This window comes from Lactuca virosa, chromosome 7 (assembly GCF_052849685.1).
Source record: "Lactuca virosa cultivar CGN04683 chromosome 7, Lactuca_virosa_CGN04683_v6, whole genome shotgun sequence".
Lineage (NCBI taxonomy): Eukaryota > Viridiplantae > Streptophyta > Magnoliopsida > Asterales > Asteraceae > Lactuca > Lactuca virosa.
Genome location: NC_136432.1, coordinates 31,753,855 through 31,780,494, shown reverse-complemented (window position 1 = coordinate 31,780,494; position 26,640 = coordinate 31,753,855). Strand labels below are relative to the sequence as shown.

The 26,640-nt window shown below is 34.2% G+C and overlaps 2 protein-coding genes and 1 long non-coding RNA gene across 3 annotated transcripts; all 3 read right to left on the bottom strand.

Moving 5' to 3' along the window:
* Positions 1 to 11,539: 11,539 nt before the first annotated feature.
* On the bottom strand, positions 11,540 to 14,131 carry LOC145126513 (cytochrome P450 716B1-like). Its single transcript, XM_079061872.1, has 4 exons — positions 13,625 to 14,131; positions 12,315 to 12,762; positions 11,965 to 12,152; positions 11,540 to 11,872 (listed from the first exon to the last, which is right to left on the bottom strand). The coding sequence occupies exons 1-4, from the start codon at positions 14,129 to 14,131 to the stop codon at positions 11,540 to 11,542; spliced, it is 1,476 nt and encodes a 491-aa protein (XP_078917998.1).
* Positions 14,132 to 15,535: 1,404 nt separating this feature from the next.
* On the bottom strand, positions 15,536 to 17,179 carry LOC145125191 (uncharacterized). The gene is made up of 3 exons (XR_013715842.1): positions 16,721 to 17,179; positions 16,429 to 16,515; positions 15,536 to 15,998 (listed from the first exon to the last, which is right to left on the bottom strand). It is a non-coding gene; the product is annotated as an uncharacterized LOC145125191 (long non-coding RNA).
* A 6,242-nt stretch (positions 17,180 to 23,421) lies between these two features.
* Positions 23,422 to 25,032, bottom strand: LOC145125688 (F-box/kelch-repeat protein At3g06240-like). The gene is made up of 2 exons (XM_079061113.1): positions 24,855 to 25,032; positions 23,422 to 24,689 (listed from the first exon to the last, which is right to left on the bottom strand). The coding sequence occupies exon 2, from the start codon at positions 24,651 to 24,653 to the stop codon at positions 23,556 to 23,558; it is 1,098 nt and encodes a 365-aa protein (XP_078917239.1). The 5' UTR covers positions 24,654 to 24,689; positions 24,855 to 25,032; the 3' UTR covers positions 23,422 to 23,555.
* Between the last annotated feature and the right edge of the window lie 1,608 nt (positions 25,033 to 26,640).

The following is a 26,640-nucleotide window of genomic DNA, read 5'->3' as shown; positions in this document are numbered from 1 at the left end:
ATCTGATTTTAAACTTTACCAGAGGGTGTGGATGACTTCATTGTATATTATGATGTGTCGATTACGGGATTGCATGCAGTTTTGATGTAAAGGGGTCATGTGATTTCTTATGCTTTAAGGCAGATGAAGCCTCATAAGGCGAACTACCCTACGCATGATTTGGAGTTGGGAGCTATACTTTTTGACCTCAATATTTGGTGCCATTATTTGTATGGGGTTCGTTATATCATTTACATGGATCACAAGAGTTTGAGGTACTTGATGAATCAGCCAAATCTAAATATGAGGCAACATAGGTGGCTCGATGTAGTGAAAGATTATGACTGAGAGATCTTATATCATCCCGGGAAGGCCAATGTGCTGCCTTGTCACACCCCCAAACCGGAACGGCGGAAACGTTCGGGGGCGGAGGACGTCATGTACAGTATCACAACAATTATATAATATGGATCAAAGCAAACATAACCATTACATTGATAAGATAGAGTATTTACATCTGTTCAATAGATAGTTTGTATGACATCAAAATGTATAACAAAAGTATAAAAGACGTGACTCTAGAATGCTCCGTCTTCTCAAAATTCTGCGGGTGTACCTGTCTTATCGGTTCCCTGAGAATACAAGTGATTTTGAAAGTGTATCAACATTTAAGTTGGTGAGTTCATAAGTATGTTTTAGTGCTGGAAAAACTTGTCTTTGTACTTTGAAAATACTAGTGTGTTTCTCTGTAACACCTGTTTTGAGTTTGTAGGGTGTTGGTGCATGAACTCGGCGAGTTGGGAGTCCAACTCGTCGAGTAGAGTCGTGATATCATGGAACGCGGGATGGGACTGACTCGGTGAGTCGACGGGTCAACTCGACGAGTCCGAGTTGTTTAAAGAAAACCCTAAATTTTGGGGTTTGCCCCTATATAAACGGCATTATACGCTTTTGTAGCCTCCCTTAGCATCATAGGAGATCGTTTACGGCCACAAACACTTGGGTGTGTGAAGTAAGAGCTTTGGGAGCTTAAACCTTGGGATTGTGGAAGGAATTCCAAGCTTGAAGAAGAAGTATCAAGGAGAAAACACTAGATCTAACATCTAGTTCGTCTTGGGCATTGAATTAAGGTAAGAATCTGTTATCTTAAGCCTAGATTCTATTTGAGAGTTGTGACCAACTTTGAGGAAATGGAAGCAAGCTTAGATTTGGACCTATCACAAGGATATGGTTCCAGATCTGGACTTTCTTAGGTCCCAAATATCATAAAGTCACACCTTTTTATAAGCTTATCCCCTCTCCATGCATTAAAACCTTGTTTGGAAGTTAGTTTTGGTGTTATGGCCATGTGAGGCTATGCATGCACGTAAAGTTTGCAACTTTACGTGACATCTTCACTAGGAGAGTATGGATCTGAAGTTTGAACCTTAAATCCCACTGGAAAGAACCAAAGACGTGAGGACTCGTCGAGTCCCTCTGGTGACTCGGCGAGTCGAGAGGGTTCACGGCCAAGGGTTCACGGCCATGGGTTCACGGCCAAGGGTTTACGGTCAAGGGTGTTCGGTTGGTGGTTTACGGTCATGAACATCAAGGAACTCGACGAGTCCCTCGGATGACTCGGCGAGTCGATGAGTTAAGCAGGGACCAGACGAGTGACTGATTGTACTCGACGAGTCAAGGTCAATATGGACTGTTGACCTTGACTATAGACCTACACTTTGACCAGGTTTGACTCAGAGGAGCCTTAGGGGCTGAGTTAAGATTATTTACTTATTGGTTATAGGCAGTTTGGGAAGAGCAGCAGGACATATCTGAATTCAATTGCCGATTCAGCTTTATGAGGTGAGTTTTCTCACCATACCAACGGGTCTAAGGCACCAAGGTCGGCCCATTTTATGATAGTTGGTTTACTTGCTATGTGGAGGTGTGATATGTATGTGTGCATGATATGTGGTAGAGATAGCCTTTCTGGCTAACGGTAGAGATGGCCTTATGGCTAATGGTAGAGATAGCCTTATGGCTAACGGTAGAGACATCCTTTATGGTTGGTGGTAGAGAAAGCCTTTGTGGCTAACGGTAGACATAGCTTCATGGCTAATTGACATGTGATATGCGGTATAGATAGCTTTAATAGCTATTATGATTGAGGGTTGTGTGGGGTATTCTCTGGGGGACTTACTAAGCTTTCAGCTTACCGTCTGTGGATTTGTTTCAGGTACATCGGAGCCCAAGGGCAAAGTCAAGGCGTGATGATGCGGCGTGCACTCTATCTCTCTTTTCCGATATGGTTTGAGGGACACTCTGATGTTTTGGAAAATGAAAATGTTGTACATTCTCAAAAAAATCCAATAATTTCTATATTGAATGTAGTGTAATCATGTGTGTCCTTTGTATTTGTATATTGTATTAGTGTACGATATGTTAGAAAACAGTGTATTGTATCTGTAATTGTATGAAAAACCTTTGTATGTATATCTGGATACCACAAGTTGTAGCGAAAGTAGTATACTGTATTAGCGTTTGAATAAAACCTTAGTATTAATGCCTGAAATTACCAATTGTAGAGTAAAGTAGTGTACCATAGTAGTGTTTGCATGAAAACCATATATGAATGCCTGGTTATTACCAGTTGTAGTGTAAAGTAGTGTACCATAGTTTTATTAATGAAAATAAAACCAGTGAAGTAGTGTTAATCCTGTAAACAAATGTTTTAGTTATACTGTTGTGAGTTTCATATAACCATGCTAATATGACCTAGTGGCCTCTACGACGTTATTCAGGCGTCGGTAATATGACATTTGTCACCCCCAGGCATGCCTGCCTAACCGTAGCTAGCAGTTTGGGTTTGGGATATCGAGACGGTAGAGATGATCCTCGAGTTGTTGTTGTACGAGCGAATGACGTTACCCTAAAATAATTATTTTCGACGTCGTATTTAAATTAATAATAATATTAATTTAAATGAAGGGTTAAATAATTAATTAATTATAAGGGGACTTACAAAATAAATTGGAAATATGTGGAAATATGGAAATGGAGTTTTTGGGTTAAAAATGGGGTTTACGGTTGGAGGGTTGGTGTTTACGATTGGATCATATGAATTTATGAAGATTTGAAGGCCACTTGAAGATTTGAAGATGACTTTGAATGTTCTTGATGGCAATATGAAGATTTGAATGAGTTTGGGCGTAAACACTTGAAGATTGAAAGGATTTGGGGCTGTTCACGGATGAAGATTGAGAGAATTTTGGAAGTGGTTCACGGTTGAAAATGTGCTAAATGAATGTGTTTACGCCTAGAACACTTATATATAGGGGTGTTTACGTATTGAATTTTGGCCATGGCTTGGGTTTATGGTCCATTAATGGACTAGTATTGAGTTTTAGCCCATTAAAGGGGTGTTCATGGTCATAAAGCAACCGTGAAGACCTTTATGCTCCTTTGTTTGGCCGTAAACTACTCCATCTTCACTTAGTGGACCGTGAACTCCATGGGAGTTCACTTTTTGGACATTGAACACTCTTTTGGAGTGTGTCTTTGGCCGTGAACTCCTTTAAGGAGTGTTTTGATGATTTAAACTTTGAATTAACTCAAGCATAGCCCCTTAACTTTGAACTAGTGCAAGTTTGAATCAATCATGTGTGATTTTATATTAGGTGTTGGGCTTTTAGTACCTTATTTCTATGATTTTCACATGTATTTGTATATAAGTTAAATGAACACACTTAGAGATTAGAGTTTTATTAAAAAGGAAATAACGGGTTGTCCCATTGCTAATGCCTTGAACCACAAGCAAGCTTATACTCCTATTAGGGATTTATGTTTGAGGATGAAGGTGATTACCACACTCTTGGCGTAGATTCGTGGGGCTCAGGTTGAGGCTATAAAGGAGGAGCACCGGAAGAGCGAGCGCATAGTGGGTCAGGTGTCCTCTTTTAATTATGATAGCCGATGATTGTTGACTTTACATTGGAGGATTTAGGTTCCATATTTGGGTGGTTCATGTCAGATTCTGATGGAGGAGACGTATAAGTCAAAGTTTTCTATTCATCCAAGTGTGACTAAGATGTATAGAGACCTCCGACTTGATTATTAGTGGCACTGAATGAAGCGGGATGTAGCCTGGTATGTGGAGAGGTTCTTGACTTGCAGGAAAATCAAGGTCGAGCATCAGAAACCTCACGGCAAGATGAAGCCATTGGGTGTTCCCGTCTGGAAATGATAAGAGATTACGTTGGATTTCATCATGAAGCTACCGTGGACAGCATGAGGGGTGTATTCGATTTGGGTCATTGTGGATCAGTTGACCAAGAGTGTGCATATGATTCCCATTCAGGAGAACATGTCTGTGGAGAAATTGGCAGACGTTTATATCTGTGAGGTTGTGGCACAGAATGGGGTTCTGGTATCAGTGGTCTCAGATAGGGATGTACGCTTTACTTCCAGAATCTGGAAGAGATTCCACAAGGAGTTGGGTACTTGACTACACTTCAACACAGATTTCATCCACAGACTGAAGTACAGAGTGAACGGACTATCCAGGCTTTATAGGATATGCTTCGGGCATGCATGCTGGATTTTGGTGATAGATGGGATACTATCTCCCATTGGCTGAGTTTTCTTACAACAACAGCTACCACGCTAATATTGATCGACCTCCTTTTGAGTTGTTCTACGGGAAGAAGTGTCGGACCCCGATTTGTTAGGGCGAGGTCTGTCAGCGAGTCATGGGTAGCACGGAGGTGGTGCTCCGGACTACCGAGTTGATTCATCAAGTGCGCGGGAGATTGCAGACTGCACAGAGTCGGTAGAAGAGCTATGCGGATCAGCGGCGATCTGATCTCCAGTTCTAGGTCGGTGACATGGTACTCCTGAAGGTGTCACTTTGGAAAGGTGTCATCCGGTTCAGGAAGCGGGGCAAGTTGGGCCCCAAATATATTGGTCCTTTCAAGGATATTGCACAGGTGGGTAGGGTTGCATATTGTTTAGATCTACCCGAGGAGCTCAGTCAAATTCACAACATTTTTCACATCTCTCAGTTGTGGAAGTGTTTGATTGATGACTCTGTAGTTGTGTCATTGGAGGATATACAGGTGGACGAACGCCTGAACTATATAGAATGACCGGTTGCGATCCTCGATAGGAAGACCAAGGCTCTGCAAAACAAGGTGGTGAATTTGGTGAAGTTGTAATGGCAGCACTGGAAAGGTTCAGAGCGGACATGGGAACTCGAGGAAGAGATAAGAGAGCATTATCCAGAGTTATTCGCGACATCAGACTTAGAGGACAAAGTCTGATTCAAGTGAGGGAGAATTGTAACACCCGTCTTTTAGGTATTTTCAATTTGAACCTTTCAGATTTTAAATTATTGCAAAATTGGTCCTTATGCGGAGCGTAACTTATTGCTAAGCATGGCATAGCATGAAAAATGGGACACTGGCATTTAGTGATCTACATTGGGCGTACCTGGAGTACGTAGTGCGTAGAGTCGCAGTGTTTAAACCCTAATTTTTAGGGTTTAGACTCTATTTAAAGGACCTTAAGTCCTTGAGGCCTCCCTTATCTTCAGCCTCCACATCCCAAAGTAGTAATTTAGAAACCCTAGCTACTTTGTAAGGCTCTTGAGCATTTTGAGTGAGTTTTTGTGTGTTTTTTTAAAAGAAGGAATCCATTAGAGAAGTCTTGGTGAGCTTGAGGCTTGAACCTTTATGATTCCTTGGTTTAGATCTAGGTTAGCTTAAAGATTTGCATGCTTTTGGTCCCATAGTTTGATTCTTGTGAGTATAAGCTACTCCATAACTCTTAAGCATCATTTTTAGCCATTTATGGACGTATGTAGTCAAAAAAAATGGGAACTTTGGCACTCTCATTCTTCCATGCATGAGATCTTAGACCTTGGAGTGTATTTTGGATCTAGGGCTTGATTTTATGCTCTATTAAGTCATGCAAAAGCTTAAAGTCAGTGACTTTATCAGTTAGGACATCCCTTAGATTAAGATATGTAAGTTGGATGTTTAGTGTTTAAGAATTAAGGCCTTGATGAGGAGGTTAATGAAGCAGAGGCTTACGTAGGGCGTAACCTTGGGGTATGCAGCATGTAACATGTCCCTACCCCATTTTCTGTGGAAACTCGATACGCATGGCGTAGTGAAGGAGTCCGCACGACAAACTCCCAGAAGAGGAAATGGGTCATTTTAGGGTCTTGGGCCGTGTTTGGGTGGGGTCTAGTCTTGGAAGGGTAAAATGGTCTTTTACCCTAGAGAGAGAAAGTATGTAATGGACCTTTCATTTTGGTTATTACCCTAATTCTTAATTAAGGTTGGTTTTGATATATATATATATATATATATATATATATATATATATATATATATATATATATATATATACACACACACACACTAGTGGAGCACCCGTGCGATGTAGCGATGATAGCTTATTTTATTTCCTTATTTTTATTAGTTTATTTTAGTATTTTAGCACTTTTTATTTGTATTGCGTTGTATATTCTTTATTTTTCTTTATCATTGATCATATCGGGGACCTTCTATGTTGCATGAGGTATTTTGTAGGGTTTTGGAGCTTGTTGCGGTTATGGATTAGCTTGGAAATGGGCTTTGTGGGCTTCCGATGCATTATTGGGCTTTGCGGATCCATTAAAGGAGATTTGGGCTTAAAAAGGCTAAAGACTTGGATGAAGTGGGTTTGTGAAGATGGATCATGGATTGTTATTTTGGGCATGGAGCATCCATATTTGAAGCAAAAAGATGATTGGTTAATTTGAATCATGTGGGATATGGAGGGGACCAAGGGAATCTTTGGTAGTGGGATGGTTAGTGGATGAAAAATGAGCCAATAGCATTCCAGCAGCACTTGTGCGGGTGGAATCTCTGTCGCGCGGGTATCTGCGCAACTGCCCAGTTTTGGGCATTTGGGTCATTTGGCTTACCATTACCTTGGGGGATTGGATCTATCAGCTATCACTTGGATTTTACACCATTGGAGACCAGAAGAAGGCGATTTTGGAGCTTGAGACTCATTTCTTTTCATCTTTCCAAGTTATTGGTAGTTTCTTTATGCAATTAGACTTTTGTGATTGTTATTCTATTGCCATGAGTGGCTAATTTCTCTATTTTGGTTAGCCTTGGCTAAAACCTTTGAATGTTTGTGGGTTTTTGAAGGATTCATGTTTATTTATCATTTATCTTATGTCTATGATTCTAGTTCATATTTCCTATGCTTGTTTAATGCTTTGATCATGAGCTTGGTACTTGAATAAGCAATTGTTGGTTTATTTCTTTGGTTTAGCATTGAATCATTGAATTTACTTAGAACAAGGGCTTTATGATGGTAGAAATCATCTCTAGCTTATGAATCATAACTCCTTTATGGATGTGTAAGCATTGACATCCTCTAGGAATTGGGGATTCCTTCATTCTTAAGGCTAATCAACTTCTTGGGTTCAATTGCTTCAATTGGATCTTTGATTTTGATTAAGAAGGTGTGTTGTGGGCTTCCCCAACCTCCATACTACCTATGAGGAATCTTGGCATATCATGCTTCATGATTGCTATAACCAATTTGGGATGAATGATAATCTTCATGTTGAATCCTAATGATAAACACACAAATGTTCATTGTGTTGAATTGCATTGGTTAACCAATTCTCTCCAATATTTGAGCTTCTCATCATGTTGCTTAATTGCAAGCTTTTTAGTTATTCAAGTCTTTTAGTTTTCAAACAATCACAACTAACAAACCATTTCAATCAAAGCATTAATATCAACCATTAATATAAATCTGTTTATATTAGTAACCATTAATATAAAATCTATTTTTATTAGGAAATCATTAATACCAAAAAATCATATTCAAATTATCACATACATATACAATTCATCCTTGAATCTGCGGCTCACACTTATTTTCAATCATTTCTTTTCTTCAAACCTTCTCCAAGAACATCATTCGTATTGCTTATAACTTCCATCATCATTCTTTGCTTCAAACATTCGCTCTTGTGCACTAGAAGGTCAGTACATTCTTTTGTTTTTTATATTTTTTTCAATTATTTTTTGTTCCTATATCAAATATATGTATTCATATATTTCGATTTTCTTTGTCACAAATAACATGAAATCAATTAACTACTTTTCTGAAGTTTTTCAAATAAACAGGAAAAGATATTACATACCTTTAACAAAACAGAATTTAACTATCTTAGGAACTGACATTAATTACGAAAATGTTACTTTTATATATTAGAGATGATTATGATTTTTTTTTAATTTTTATGTCATAAGAATCCGATTAATTTTGGCATGGTTTTAAAATATCATTGAAATTATTATGTTTTTCTATATCATACCAACATACTTTTTATCTTTATATGGTACCAATAAAATTTATAAATTTACACAACAAATATGCATATTTCGAATTTTGTAATATTATTATACCTTACAAAATACAACTCCCTCCAAAATAATTTTCGCCAATAATTTCATCCATAATTTCACCAATTTTAAATTTGTATTTTCTTTATATAAATTTTTTTAATGATCCTGATTTTTTTCCTCCAAAAGTATATCAAGCATTTACGTCTTAGATAATGCTGCCCCATTATAATTATTACTTTCCAAAAATATATACGTTTAATGAGGAATTTGATTTAATGAAGGAAGTAAATGTTAATTAAAACGAGATATATATTCCATAATTATTACACGAGTTTATTAAAAAAAATTAATATCAATGTGTAAACATTAAGCATTTTTAAAGTGAAATTTCAGAATACATACAAACGATGATGTTGTACAATGAAATATAAAATTGAATAGACTAAAAAAAAATATTAAGACAATCAATCTTGAAAATAACATGGTTATGAAAAATTATAAAGTAAGATAAAAAATTATAAGATATTAGGAGATTTGTAAAAAGTACAATAGTAAAAGCGTTACGGTTATTAGAAAAAAATAAGACCGTTAAGATTAGTAAAAATACAATATATAAACAAAATTATCACAATAGTAATGAAATGTCATTATTTGATATTTCATATAATTGAAAGATATACCAAATTACATTGATGAGATAATAAAATTATTCAAAGTTGCGCCAAAACTAATGCAAAGTTCTTGCGAACACCAAATAAATAAGAACAAACATAAAAACTAGCAGTTATATTCATAATCAATTTAAAATAAACCAATCATGATTTAGAAAAGAATCTTCATTGATGATATACTAAAATTAAATTCATATAACATTTAACATTCTATAAATTATACTATATGACTTTATTTGAATAAATGAAATAGTTGTCAATATTTAATGTAGTGGAAAAAACAGTATATTGGTTGTCAATATATGTTTAAATTAAGTAACCTTATTATGGAAGGAACGTCTAATTAAAATGTTTATAATTATATAACAATATCATAACTATATGAGACGAGGAAGGTCATTCAACTAATAAAAGAAAAAATGTTGTCTACAAAGAGGTCCTTCAGTGATTATAGATATTTATCGTTTTGAATGTATTTTCTACACATTTCAATAATACCTATAACCATATTTTTTTTATAATCATTATGCAATATCTATAGACAATTATATGTTTTTTTATGCGTTCCCGCCTTTAACGCGGGCTATAATCTAGTTGGATCATTAAATCATAATGATAAAATCACATGAGTTCTTAAGTAAAATAGAACGGAAAAACCTTTCTATGATTCTTTTTTTTTTTTTTGGATAAAATTTTTGATTCATTTTTTTGACAAAAAATAAATCATCTAAAAAAATAAAAATAAAAGTGAATCGTAAAGACGTATGTTCATGTTTGTCTTTTTCTTAATAATTTGTTGTTTTTTTTATCTTTTTAATCCATTTGTTTGTTCTAAAAATAAATATAAAATAAATTTGCTTCTCAAAACTTGACTTAAGAACTCCTTCTCATCGGATACCTTAAGTCTTAAAAAAGATTAATGACATGATATATGGTATATGAAATTCAATTTATAATGATATTGAAACATAGTTTAGAAATAATGGAAATACTAAAACGATCTATTTAATTATATTAAAATGTAGTTTAGACATCAAAATGTTTTAGACAGAAAAATATAAGTATAAATTGATTAATTAATTTTATTTGAGTTTAAATTATCTAGTGTCTTTATAAAACGTCCATTGGAGCTAGGGTTTGCAGAACATAGATTAGCGTTCAGGGACAACAAATCAATGTAAAGATTGTTGAAGAAATGTAACAACGTTGGATACATCTCCGATCTTTGGTTTTTAATCAATCGAGAAGTTTTGTGTTTTTTAGCAAGGTCAGTCATGTAATCATTCAATCTGTTGAAGTTAAGAAGCTGATTGAACATGGTTCCAGCAATTGGATGATGCTTCTTCGTCTTCGTCTTTTTCCTCTAATTATGTTGATTGTAGACATAGATGCAAAGAAGAAGAAGATATATGCTTAAGATTACTGATATGGAACTGGGTTTGAGAGAAATTCAACTGAAATTGCTACTCTAGAGGTTGGATTACTGGTATGAAATATGAATGTGTTCTTTGATAGTGTGAAGTAAAACTAAGCTCTGGTATTGATGCTGACGAGAGTACGAGACCTGGGTTTTTAGATCTGAGAAGGAGACCTTGTCAACTTCTCCATCGCCACCACTGTCCCTTCCTTCCACCGAAGCTATGGTGCAGAACGAAGTCGTCGCCGCTCTTTCCTTGATGTACGAATAGATGGGTTGTGTCTAGTGGTGCTGGTGGAAAGTTCGAGAGAGAGAGAGAGAGAGATTCTTTAATTTTTAATTACTTAAAATTATTAAAATGAATACAAAAAATAAAAAATAAAAAACAAATATGAGGGATATAATTATCTTTTTAAGTGGATAATAAGCAAAAACAATAGACTATCAAAACTTTTTTAATCAAAACCATATAATTTTATCAAACACCCACTATTTTTGTAATTTTGTCTTATCTTAAACCTCAAACATATCAATAACCAAGTGATCATCGGTTCATTTAATTTGTCAATATTAAAAATGGATAAGTTAGATTTCACTTTATGAGTTTTTTTTTCCTATTTGCAAATACTATAAATCAAATAGTTACTTATTCATCTATACTTGTTTACATGTTTTGCGCACTAATTTCTTAGGGACACATTTTGCCATATTACATCTTCTTCAACTTCTTTTATTTGTCATTTTTTTAAATAATTTTAATGTCATTTTCTATGTTAAAATATTAACAAATGAGTTCATGGACTCGCAAATATTGCAAGTTTTGCTCACTACATATGGGTTTGGACAATTGTGGAGCATCAGCTACACAAGATTTAGTAGAATGGTCGAATTAGGTGAAATAGATGGTTGACATTCATAGTTTACATTCAATGGATTAAAATCAACTATAACAGAATATCAATATTGAATTAAAATCAACCATAACATGATACCAAGTTGGCATTCATTCCATTAAACTTTATAGAATTAAATGAATTTTGATGACCTTAAGAAGCTATTTGCCTAAATCTTGCCTACAATGATGGTTTAGATGACATAAAAGTTGCTTTTATGGGTGTGATCCTAACGAACAATCCTTGATTGAATTCTGGCATTGGATTTCTCACAAAGCATTCGTCTTCCTTAAGAAGCTCCCACGTGAACTGTGTCACCAAGCGATGAATCATAGCTAAGGTTTCCATTTTCGCTAGCTCTATACCGGGACACATCCTTGGCCCTGCTCCAAATGCTACAAAACTAAAAGATGGTGGCTGTGGTGAATGCTTCTCAAAACGAGTTGGATCAAACAAGGTCGGGTTTTGGAAGATGTCATTGTCCATGTGTGTCATGGACGAAGACAACAACACCTGGAAAAACACAAAACCAAATCAACGTTAATTTAAGCTATTATGATATTTTGTATCCAAGTCTTTATTGGTTGATCGTTTATGTGACGTACTTGCCATCCTTTAGGAATTATGAATCCTCCATACTCAATATCTTGCATCGCTCTTCGGAAGGCCAAAGCCACAGGAGGATTTATCCTTAGCATCTCAGATGCTACTCTCCATGAGTACTTCATCTTGGTAAGGTCTTCCCATGCCAATGCTTCTCCTGGTGCTTTACTTTTAGCAATTTCTTCTTGTTCTAAAAATTCAGTTTTGTGAACTCATTCAGTTCAACATAATTACAATTTACATGAGGTGGGATCTTTTGTCTATTGGTGTTAGGGCAATTTAATGACAAAAACACGTACATTTTAACATATTATTATAATGATTACAATAGAAATTGGATAAGATGCTTTACCACAAACTATGGCTGAGTAGACCGATTCATTGTTAGCCAAAAGTTTAACCAAAAACGTGAGGAGAACTGAGGTTGTATCATATCCTGCAACCATCACGACGATGATGTTGTCGATGATCTCCTCATCAGACATCGTTGGTGATCCATCATCATCGTGAATGCTAATCAACGAAGTGATAAGATCTTTGTCGAGAGGGTTAGCTTGTTTTTGTTCTTGAAGTGCTTCCCTTTTCTCACGTATAATATCTATAAGCATTGGTACTAGTTTCGTTCTTGCTATAATCCCACGACTGAATTGAGTGAACGGCAGATTAATTGGAATTGCTAACACACCTTCAATCATGTGCTGGAAATGTGGTAGGAGTTTATCTCTTTTAGGCCCTCTTTCAATCCCAAAGAGAAGCGAGCAAATGATGTTGAAGGTTAATGTCTTAATTAAGGGTTGCACCTACAATGTTGTACCAAATAATGTTAAAAAATAGATTAAATGATCAAAACAAGATACATTGTTGAAAATTTTAGATTTAAAACATGACATTTCAACTATAATAATATTCTTTTAAGTAGTCTTTCTTTAAACTAGTTATCTATAAATTCAAAAATTATTGTTTCTTCCTAATAAAATTATTAACTATGAGAAAGGTGGTGCATGAAACATATTTTAAACAAGGTATGAAATTGAATATCCAAAATGACTTCCAAACTGACTCCTACATAATAAGTTTCATAACACACATCCACACACTCGTACTATGAAACTGTTCATGAATAAAACAAAAATAATGAAATTAATATAGCTCATATTAATATTAATTACATAAGGTACAAATTTGATTATCCAAGCTGACTCTTACATAATAAGTTTCATACACACAACCAAATGTGCATCAATAAAACGAAAATAATGTAACTAATATAAGTTTAAGAATTTTCATCACTTATCAACGGGTTTCACATGCACTTTTAGTGAACATTGTATCCATTTTGCCTAAAGTTATATATTATAGTTCGAATTCAGAATAGTAATTGGTCGAGTACATAGCATTTACAAATTGTGTGGTAATCTTGATGGGTCGAGTCCGGCTATGTTATGGGTCAGTGGAGTCAAAACTTGTAGCAAAAGACATAGTCATGTCATGTTGGATTTAATCCACGTTGCTATGAAGACTTAGAGAGTTTGTTTTGATCCTGTGCAGGTGACTTTCCAGCACAAACATGTCTATATTTAAATTATGTTGGATTAACATGAACAAGAATATGCTAAAAAAATACAATTATCTTAGGACGAAGAAATTTAGTATTTCGTATACCTGAACCTCATGTTGACCATGCCAATGCGTTTGAAGGTGGTGTTGGATTTCTTCATCGACTTTTGCAGCATATTGCTTCAACACTTCAAGCTTTAGAAACGAAGTGAGAGCCGCTCTAACTCGTTTATGATCATGGCCAGCCAACTCGATGATATTTTTTGAACCCAAGATTCTACTAATTGATGGTGGTTGTGTGTTGGTGAGTATGTTCCCATCACAGGTGTAGATGAACTTATTTGCAGTTGGACCATGTAAAACAACTGTCGGATATCCAAACAGACTGGCTTTCCAAATAGGCCCGTGTTTTGTTATTCCTTCTTGAAACCATTTATCGACCTTATCAGCTTTCAATGCCTTCAATAGGCCGAGGCTTTGCCCTATTACTGGTAATCCCAAAGAACCGGGTGGGAGTCGATCCGGATATTTCTTACCTCGAAAAAGGAAAAAGATAGGAAATAAAACTAACAACAAGAACAACAATAATGTTATCAAAATCTGTAATTCCATTGCTAGAAATTAACACAATCTGGTTTCAGAGAGTCCTTGTGTGTGTATGTGTATTGGATTGTATGTATAAAAAAACTCATGTTTAAATGTGATCGTCCTTTTCTGTGTTTCGTATCAAATGAAAAAGATTCTTTGGCCCGCAAAACAATGAGATAGTTTTCTTCTATCTGAGACATATATATATTTTTTATTGTTTATTTATCGACACATTACAAGTGTTGATACACGAGAGGAAAATAGTTGGGGCAGTTTTCGTCTTAACGCCAATAAATTCTAGACGAACACGTTTTAGCAAACAAGCTACCAGCAGTTGTAAAATGGCTGACAGCCCGAGACTAACTTCGTTTTTTCTTTTCTTAATGATTTGAAAACGCTTTAAAGGGCTTAGACCCACTTATGAATAATAATTACGTTTGTTTTGGTGGTGGATGTGGAGGTGATGATGGTGATAGAGATGGCAAAGGTTGTGGTAACGAGTGTTGTGGTACGTAGTTGTGGAGGAGGTTCAACAAGTTGAAACATATTGATGCAGCGTACAAAAAAACAAACAAAGATAAACAAGATTGAACATGTTAATTCTGATAGAATACTCGAACAATCCATTCAAAACCACATTGGTACGACTACCTTGAAATTGGCTTCAAAATCTGGGTCAACATAGGATTTTTGGAGAAAAATTGAAAGTTCATAAAATTGATCATCGCCCGTGCAAATTACATTAGCAACAGATAAATAAGAAGCAGAAACCCTAAAGGTCCATGGGCCAAAAACAAAACCCAAAAATTATAGAAAAAATAGCAAAATTGTTCATAACTCCATTTAGAAAGTGATTTTTCGACTCTAAAATCAGCACTAGAAAACTAGGGAATTACCTACGTAGGGAATCCGTAGGAAAAAGCCGTTACCTACAGAATTCCTACAAAAAACGGATTGTAGGAAAAACCCTCGTGGGTAATTTTTTCCTACAAATTACCTACAAACTTTCCTACGCATTTCCTACGGAATATTCTGTTACAAATTTACCTTCGGAACACGTTTACTACAAAGTTCCTACGGAGTACCTACGGGTTTATTTGCTATGGAACACCTACAAAGTACCTACAGATTATTTTCCTACAGAATACCTACCAACTTTGTTTCCTACAGAATACTTACCAACTAATTTTCCTACAAAATATCTACCAACTGTTTTTCCTACAGAATACCTACAAACTTTATTGTATTTTATTTCCTACAGAATACCTACAGAATATTTATTTCCTACAAATTTTTTATGATTTTTTTGCCAATTTTTATTGAATACAATTCCGACAAAAATTCGTTGCTATGTTAAATTTATAATTTTAAACATATCCAAATTTTCTGCTCAAAACTAATGCAAAAAAACCACAAACATAATTATAATAATAGTCAAATATGATTACATCCATTAACATTAAAATAGTCAATAACATAACATTCATACATTCACATACTCAAAATACCATTACAATGTCATGACAAAAAATGAGAACTACATGGTGGATTACCGGACTGGTCGAGTTGTCTCATACAGGCCACCAATTGTCGTTGCAATTTCAATTCCATGCCATTTCGCATGTGTTCCATTTGTAAGTCCATTTGACTTTGCCTTTGATCCATTATAGCATTGTAGTTCACATTATAGCATTGTAGTTCACATTATAGCTTGTTGCATGTTTGACACTTGTTGTCGCCAAGGCGGTTCCATTACTTTTTCATGCCCCGGGCGAGATGAGTAATAATGCCCCTATATTTGACAATTTCAACTTATACATGTAAGATAACCAAAAGGACCCCAACATCCCCACTTCTTGATGACAAATGAAAAGAGCTGATTAGCTAGAAACTGAAAAATAAAAACCAAACAAATACACGTTGTTATTAAGGACATGTATTCAAAACAAATATTCTTAACGGAACTATGTTCAAGAGAATTATAACCTATCAAACTTTAATGGTCAAAAGCAAAGTAGGCCACTGGCAGCAATTTTAAAGAGTGAAAAGTGAAAATATTTTTTATTATCTACTCCCTTAAATCAACAAGCATGAGTACGGTAGGACCAATTCAAAAAAAATCAAGCAAACAGGTGTGCAAAAAACCTAAAATCATTAATCGAATAGGAAATAACTACTGAAATAAGAAAATAACTAATTGGAACCCACAAATTAGTGAATTCACTAATCAGTTAATTATAACCCACATAAGAATATCACTATATCCGAATTCAGAATCAAAAAATGAAAGCATGATTCTCAAATCAGAATTCGGAAATTACCTCAGGCTGAGTGGTACTTGTCGTCCTCCTCTTCCCACATCAGTAACATCACTAATCGAAACTCAGAATTCAGAAACCTAGAGAAATCTAGAGGAATCATCAAATCAGCAAGAGAAATCAGGAAAAAAACATTGCTCTGAATCGCAACCAAGATAAGAGCACATCGATTTCAAATATAAAAAGGGGAAATCGATTTTTGATTTGCAAGGGAAAAACCATCGATTTCATATTTTAAAAGGAATAAAACCATCGATTTCTGGTTTGCAAACGAAATAAAAAAGGGGGAAAATACCTGCTGTGAAGTCGAGTTCTTCGTGAAGAAGGAGGCGCTGAGGTGGCCGGAGGTAGTGGAGAACTCGACGGATGTAGCCGGAGGTATGGACGACAACGCTGAAATCGATTGGAGCAGGTGCCGGTGTGAAGTCGATTGGAGAAAGTCGATTGGAGAAGGGACGTTTTTGTGTTAGGGCAAAAAAGGGATATGACGGATACAGGCGGGAGGATGTTTTTATGAGAGCGGGATGAACTTTTTTTGAGGGGTACGAGCGGGAGGATGTTTTTATAAGAGCTGGATGAATTTTTTTAAGGCGTAGGTATTCTGTAGGTAGTAGGATGCGTAGGTATTCTGTAGGTGCCAAAGCCTAACAGAAGATAAATAGCTATTAAATTCAAATTTTCATGTTATCTTTTTGAGGCGTAGGTATTGTGTAGGAATACATGCCATTGTTACGGCGTGCTCCTTATTTCAAGTTTCGACTAGTCACAGGCCTAAAAGAGAGCCCCATAGCCATACTCTTGAAACACAAGGGCCCTATCATCCACATATATATATATATATATATATATATATATATATATATATATATATATATAGAGGTTTCGTTGAGATTTCGTAAAAAATAGAGATCTCGATATTCAACCTCAGCCACATATTTTTCATTTCTCACTCTAACACTCTAGAGTACCGGTACTGCGGGAGACTTATAATCATAAATGATTATTCAATGTCGTCTATTCCTTTTTCCCCTACCACCTTCCCCACCACTGCTACCTCTTTCACCTATACCACCGCCACCTTTGCAACAACACCTCCTCTGTCACTAACCACCATAATCATATATGATTACTCAATCTATGAACATTCATATATGTATAATCATTTATGATTAGGCATATATGTATAAATATATATAATCATATATTATTATACTTCTCGACCATATACTCATTCAAGATTAGGCATACCCCGCTGCTGGCATGCCGGAGCATTAAAGCGAAAAATGAAAAATATGTGGCTAAGGTTGAATCTCAAGATCTCTATTTTTTTAGAATCTCGAGTGTACTGTCATATATATATATATATATATATATATATATATATATATATATATATATATATATATATATATATATATATAACATTAATTAACAAGGAACCAATCGTGAGCGTCGGAAATCATAATGATCAACGGCCAAGGAAATAGATGTATACTTGTACATTAGACACACACACACCGGATTATACCAAAAAATTCACCTCCTTACCAAATAACTCACCTCTTTTTTTCGTTTAAATATTTTTAGGCCACATTTTTTATCTAAAAAAACCGAATATACTGTTGTTCATGATTTTTCGTCCTTCTTCCATAGAGATTCATGTTGATATATAAAAAACGAAATTTTTTTCGAAAAAAACTCGCTTCATTTTGTTATTTTTTTCACTATTTAAGTTTATTTTTATCGAAAAAAAAATTAATTATACCAAAAATATTAATTTTTGTAATCTATTAATAAACATCATCACCGAAATTTCGATTTTTTTTAACATCAATATGAATCTATGTTTAAAGAATATCAAAAAATATTAATTTTGATATATTTATTAATTTTTTTCTACAAAAAAATAGACATTAACTTTTCAACAAACAAAACAAATAAAGTGGGTTTTTTGAAAAAAAAAATTCATTTTTTATATATCAATATAGATCTCTATGGAAAAAATGACGAAAATTACGAACAACTGTATATTCATATTTTTTTCGATAAAAAACATGGCCTAAAAAATTTAACTAAAAAAAAAGAAGTGTGTTTTGTTATAATCTGGTGCATTTGCGTCAATTGTAAAAGCTTACAACCATTCATTTTGGTCGTTGATCGCTTTAAATTTCGACGTTTTGGATTGGTTCCTTGATTAATAATGATTCTCTATTGAACTTTTCCAATTTGTTGAAACCTTTCATATATTATCATTAAACCTATGGTACCCGATCGCAAAAGTAATATATGTAAAAGGTTCAACAAATAGGATCATATATGGTGTAAAAAAAGACTAAATATGAACAAAATCAAAAGTTTATTAACGTCCTAAGTCATTTTTCCTGTGAATGGTATAAAAAACATATATAAAAAGTTTAACTTCACAATATTTGGAATAATAAGGAATTTAATTTCACCAATTATTTTTGTTGGAATGTAATGGAGTTGGGTTTTGCATCCCGCACTATGCGGAAAAAATATGAGAGTGGTCAACTTAGTATGGTATATACATTGAGAAATGATTATGTTATTAGAATGTAAGAAGGCAACATATAGTAGAGTTATTACATCTAAGCAGAATATATATGCAATGTTAAACAAAGAGCCACGCAACGTGAGTTGTGACAAAAAAGGTGCAAAGCTCTGGCCGCTACAATCAACCTTCTTCTCTCTCACCATTTACGCCTCCTTGACCCACGCCCCGTCCATCGGTGCCTTTTCCGGTGAACAGCTCTTCCAGCTGTTGCTACCTCCGGCGAAGAGTTATTACCATCGATCTGGTTTCTTCGTTGAAGCCGAAGTAAAAGGTCACCCTAACTCTTTGGTTTCTTAGATGGGTTGCTTCAGATCTTGTTTCTAGTTTGATTTTGCTTTAGATCTAGTGGTGGTTTGATTTTTCATTTTTACCTTATCCCGATTTGCTTTTTCCGTTTTCCGTTTTGATTTCCTTCAAATTTGCTTCTGATATGGTAGTGATTTTTCAGTTTTCCCATTTCCCATTTTCCATGTTCCTGGTACAATGTTCCTGGGATTTACTTTTGATTTGTTTCATATGAACGGTGTGGTGGTGTATCAACGGTCATGTCAAAGAAGACGAAGGGGGTGATTTTTCACCGGTTCAATATTGGAAGAAGAGGTTGAGGAGGAGGGTGTCGGGTAGGAAGTAGACCACATATTTGGTTACCATTTTTTTTAAATATTAATAATTTAATTACATAAAAAAAAAAAAAAAAAAAAAAAAAAAAAAAAAAAAAAACACTTGCAAGTGTAAAATAGTCTTTTAGCTCAGGCAGGGACTAAACGCTCAATAAAGTTACACCTTAGGGACCGACCAAGTTTAAAAAAAAAAAAATAAGGACCAAGTGCGTAGATTACCCTAACCCACAGGGGACATTGTGTAATTTAATAATAATAATAATATATTAGTATAAATAATTAATATTAGAGTTATTTTTTGCAAATATTTAATCGCTTTAATCTACTCGAATCCAAATACACAAAGTAAAGATATTAATTTCATCGACAAAGTCAAGCTATTACAGTCCAAATCGTTTAAGGTTTGGACATTGTTTTGTTTTCTTGTCCGTCGTCTTTGGTTTCATCGACACCATATAGCAGCAGGTGTATCATGAATAATCATTATGAAGCATAAGTTAAATAGTTAATAGTAAAGTAACATTAGGATAAGTATGATTTAATTGAAAATTATTGTTTAGTTTATATATTGAGTATGAATATAGTTTTTGTACATATGTTTAATTTATTATCTCTGTGTTGTAGAATGTGATAAAGTTTCTATATGAAATTCAACGAAAACTATTTTCGTTTTAACTAATTGTAGAAGAATTTTGGTATTTAGTTTAGGGTATTATTAATTTAAAAAAAAAAAAAAAAAACTCACATGATGGGACATATGTATGTAAAGGTCAACACACACGCACTACACCCTCACACATATGTGTTCATTTAGAATACCCCATAATTTATTGATGAGCTCGATTGAGTGCAAAAATCGTACATCAGTCATAATCATCAAATGAAAGGCCTAGTTAACCCATATGATCAAAACTAGGGGTGACAAACATGTTGTCTCATGTTCTTAAACTCTTAAACAGGTTGAACTAGTTTGACCCTAATCTGATCCGTTTAATTATTGTGTCATGTCGTGCCAACATGTTTATATTCGTGTTGAGTTTGTGGGTTTAAGGTTTACACCTTGTAAATATGTTGTGTTGTATTATATTGAAAAACTATATATGTTGAAAGAATTGGACTTAGAGAGGCGGAAAAGAAACAGTTAAAAACAGGAATGATTAATAGTTTGGGAGGCAAAGAGGGGAAATTCACAATAAGTTTAGGGGGAGGGGGAAGTTAGATTGAAGGGTAAGTGGGCGAGTGATTAGACCTGACAATTTGATACACGACACGATTAACACGACACAAACATGATACGGGTTTGCCGTGTATGTGTTTTAGAAATTCGTGTTTCGTGTTTATTCGTGTCTAACACGTATTTTAAATTTGTGTTTCGTGTCTTACACGTGTCAAACACGAATTGGGTTAGGTTATTTTGTTTCTTACATTTATTGTGTGCTAGAATGCACCAATAGGAATTTAGTAAATTAAATAATTATTTAATTAAATAAATATAGATATTAAATGATTTCCATAATTATATGTATATTAAATGATATCCATAATTATAATTCTCTTTTTATGGAAACTAATTAAATCCGTCATTAATGTCAGCAATAACATTCTTTCAGAATGAATTCGCATCTAGGTTTTTGTATATGAGTTCGTATTTTGTTTCAGAACTTACTCACTTAAAATACAATAAAGTTGCATGAAATATGAAGAACGATACACTCTCATTCTGCTGAAATACACTCTCATTCTTCTAGATATTAATTCATTCTAAAAGAATATTATTGTTGACATTAATGACGAATTTAATTACTTTCCATAAAAATGAGTTATAAGTATGGATAGCATTTAATATACATATAATTAATACTAAATTTTTATTGGTGCATTCTAACACACAATAGATGTGAGAAACATTTGAACCTACCTATATATATATATATATATATATATATATATATATATATATATATATATATATATATATATAGAGAGAGAGAGAGAGAGAGAGAGAGGAGGGTTCAATTGAGAAAAAAAAAGGTTGAGAATATGGGAATCATTCTCAGCCACACATTTATTTTGCCGCAAAACACTTAGGCGTACCGTCGGAAATGAATAACGGATAAACATGTGTTTTCCAACTAAACATGTTTCCTTAAACTATACTAATCATTACCTTAATATACACAAAAACATATTTTTTTTTTTCGTTTTTTTTATTTTTAGAAAGCCATTATTATCGAAAAATTATTTTAAATATATCAAAATTCATAAATTTTTATTCTCTATAAATAGACATCCATATTGATATAGTTTTAAGATAAAATAAAAAATTTATTTTTTTTAGAGTTTCAGCTCTCGTTATTCATAAGTGAATAAAAAAATCTATCAGATTTTTATTACAGTATATTCGTTATTCACTTATGAATAAAACGTATGCGTAACTTTTTTTATAGTTTAAGTACCGTTCATATATAAATATGACACGCAATAAAGCTTTCTTACTTAAATTATATTTTTCACATCATCTTTCATCATATATTATATTTATATATGAATAAAACGTGTATTAGTTGTCGTCATATTTTATATTCATATATGAATAAAACATTTATCAAATTTTTGTTACAGTTAATTTGTTATTCATATATGAATAAGTAGTATAAATGATACTTAAACTGTAAAAAAAATAATTATATATTTTTATTCATAAGTGAATAACGAATGTACTGTAGCAAAAATCTGATGCATTTTTATTCACTTATGAATAACGATAGCTGAAAATATAAAAAAAAAATTATTTTATCTTAAAAATATATCAATATGGATGTCTATTTGTAGAGAATAAAAAATCATAAATTTTGGTATATTTAAAATCATTTTTCGATATAAATAGCTTCTTAAAAATTAAAAAAACAAAAAAAAAACTATGTTTTTGTATATATTAAGGTAATGATTAGCATAGTTTAAGGAAACATGTTTTGTTGGAAACACATGTGTATTCCTTATCCATTTCTGCTGGTACAACAAAGGCTTTTGCGGCAAAAATAAATGAGTGGCTGAGAATGATTCTCCCATTCTCAACATTTTTTATTTTTTCAATTGAACTTACCTCTCTCTCTCTCTCTCTCTCTATATATATATATATATATATATATATATATATATATATATATATATATATATATATATTAGGGTTAAATTTTTATATTTATAATATATTAGGGACCAATTTCATAAAAATCAATAATTAGTTTATAGTCCTAGCTTAAAAAAAGACATTAAAAACATGTCTATTCGTGTTTTTCGTGTAACACGGTTAAAAAACTGTCTATTTGTGTCACGTGTCACACGAATTTTGTACATGTCGTGTTCGTGTTTGATACCCCAAACACGTTTTATAATTCGTGTCGTGTTCGTGTTTAACAAATTCATGTCTGACACGAATACAAGACATGCAGACACGGATTGACAGGTCTACGAGTGATATTGTGAAGTATAAGAAATTAATGAAAAAGTGAAAAACTAAAAATAAGTATCGAATGAGTGGTTTTTCATTACAAAACGATTCAACCCAAAGTTTTTGTTTACATTTTATTTTTGTTTCTCTCAATTTACCTAAAAGACTAAAAAAGTTGCATATAAATAAACAGATCATTTTTGTGTTGAAAGTTTAGACCTTAACCTTACCCATTTAACTTTTGTGTTCTTATATTAACACGTTTGAGATGGCATACACAGTGTCATCTAGTACAGAACTTGGAAAATGTTTGTGCACCCAAATCATATGCCAATATCCTTAAAAAGTGATTCACGAAACGGAAGTGTTATCAAAAACATATTGTTTGCAAAAGCAAATGATAAAATCCAAAACATATTTAAGTATCCAATCTAAAGACTTTACATTTGATATAAGATCCAAATCACGAACTCAAAAACAAACTTCAAAATTGAAATTGAGAGATGCTGCAGCAGCTGGCAGGTGACACCCAAACAAGACTATCAACATACCGAACAACTTTATGTATCCATTTACATTCACCCTGAAACTTGAAGAATTTAGTTGCAATTGGATCATACAAAGCAAGATCACCTCTTAAATCTTGAAAAAGGAACTCATTGTGTGATATGATTCCACGCGGATTTAACTCACAAGGGGAAAAGACATGAAGTTTCACCCATGATTCAGCCACCCCATACTCATCCATCACCCACAACTCAAATTTAGTTGATCCACTTGCTTGAAAGCTTGACATTACACAAAGTTTTCCAGTAAAAACTCCTAAAAGATTTGAGATTTTATACACAGTGTAATCTAGTACAGAATCTGGAAGATGTATCTCACGAAATGTCTCTGCACCATTTTGACAAACTACATCTTGATCATAAATATTTGTGAGGTGTGATGGAATCTTTTGAGTGATAAACTCCCAGGTCCCCTTTCTCATGCTGTAAACCTCAACTTGCATCCACTCTGTAGTGTCCACTTTTGAACCAATGATGCCTAAAACTTTTACAACTTTGTAATCATCAGTTGTGGGATCAAACCCAAACCCGAAATAAGTACAGATCCAAGCATTACATTCAGAGGGCATTGAATAGGGTGGGAGAGTTAACAAGGCAGAGAGAGAAGGGTTCCATATGTAGATGACATCAGAATACTCATATGATCCGTATTCAAAGCATATTAAGCCGTTAGATTGGGGATTAAGTGGGAGTTTGATGACATCAGATCCAACGACACTGCCACTTCTGTTTTTAGATTGGGGATTAAGTGGGAGTTTGATGAAATTAGCGAGATCCAGATTGGGAGATCGAGAGAGGTGTACTGTAAATGGTTTAGAGTCAAAAGAAAATGGTTTTTTGAAGATCAAGAGAATTTCATTGTTGCTATCAACTGAATGATCCAGGTGATATTTTATGAAGGAGGAATGAGATAACAGAGCATTCCAGGATTTGGAGACAGTCCTCATTTGAGCAAGATGTTTCGCCCTAAACCCGATGAATATGTTTGATAAAACACAGTGTGGGAGTTTCTCCATGGTTTCTGGCTGTTGACGTGAACAATGGCGAAGACCCTAACAGAAATCACAACTAACAAATTTTACTACAAACTGTTACATTATTTAACAAAAACTCCATAATAATAGAGGTTTATAAGTAACGATTACGCTGCTAACAGGCACTACTAACTAGCCCTAATGATTTTGCTAGAAAATGAGTAAACAGGGCAATAGTGATACCTAAAGAGAAATCAAAAAGCGAGAACAGATGAGAAACGGAGAACCAGAACGGCAGGTATCTGTGCACAGGACGCCGACGGCGGTGGCGAAAGAAAGAGGATACAGAGAGCGACGGAGAAAGAGGGAGGATTGCGAGAGGGCGGGAGATAGAGAACGCCAGACTTTGGTCAAAAGGGTTTCTTTTCCAAACGGCTAAACACAAAAACAGGTATGTTTATCTATCTGGAAGTCTTTTTCTAAGTTCTTTTTTCAAATTTATCAGAAGATAAATTCCAAACTTTCTTCTGACAATTTTGCATCAAGATATGTAATTACTTTACATAATAGTTTTGTTTTCATATACTTAATAACTTTCGGTCACAGCTTCAAAAAATGAGTTATAAAACTATGTCCTATGTTGGACTTGGAACTCGAAAAAACATTTTTTAAACTCGTTTTTTCATGATTTTTATTATTGGATGGGTACAACCAATATTCGTTTTTATAACTTAAATTGATCTAGAACCGTCAATTCCAAAACCAGTACCGATATGATTGGTTTCGATTTCGTTTAAATTTAAAATGTTGTATTTATAGTCATAATCACAAGATCGATTCAACATAAACTTGATGAATCTTAAAGCAAATTAAGAACACTTATTTGAAGGGAAACATAATTCCGGTGGAGTTGAAGATGATAATGCCCTTTCAGTCTTATAAAACTTCTCGTAATGGTGCATTTCTTGATCAAATCCGATGGATGGATGCCACATACCAGATGATGGTGTTTGTAGAGAGAATTTAAGGGGCAGAAAGAAGAGTCGCTTTATCTATTAGTACACTTGCTCCATTTGTTGTGTGTTAAATGAATCAATGTAACACTCGGTTCTCACCTTACAGTATAAACGACTAATTACGAAATTCAAGGTATTGATACATTGTTTTTCAACCAATGCATTCTTAACGAGAGATGTAGTAGTCAAAATTACGAAAGTGTGCATATATAAAGAACGCTTAAATATGACGTTGTATGGCGAAGTTATGATTTTTCGAAATTTCAATGCGACATAGTACAACAGTGTGCGACATGAAAATCGAAATTAAAATCAGTTAATTGTTAGCCAAAACAATGTAAACTCGGGTTGAAGATCTCGTAAATATGAATCTGTCGATATAAAGATAGTCGAGAACGAAGTTCGTATGAAGGAGTTATGGTTTTCGCATAGATTTTAACAGTATAATCTCTATAAAATATGAATTTAAAAATGAGTAAGAATTACCTATTGAGATCTAAAGGAAAGTTGTAGTACTCGGAAATACCTACGCGTGGATATAAAAAAACATCGAAAACGGAGCTCGTATGTAAAAGTTATGATCTTTCGAAGGTTGCGAAAAATACTCGCGCATGTAATGATGTGGCACCACCAGAGGGCCCCACGTGGCAGCCCTGGAGACCAAGTCTCGTTGATGACATTGCACCACGATTTGGTGACATGTGGCCCCATAACTTTGCACATGGCAAGCGACAGACGGAGCTCTTCTAACTGACTCACGATGTGGATGAACGACGGTCTGACACGTGGCACCATCCGGATCTGAACACGTCAATGAGTTGCGGCGCGCCCTTTGAGAAGCGTGACACGCCCCCTTGAACTCAACCTATAAATAGATGCAAAATCTTATTCATTATCCACATAAATTCCTCCATATTTCTCTGGAAACTCTTCTCCGACCTCGAGCCTGATATTTCTGAGTTTGTGAACATTTTAGTGAGTCTTTGCAGCGATAGAAAGCCCGACAGAAAGAA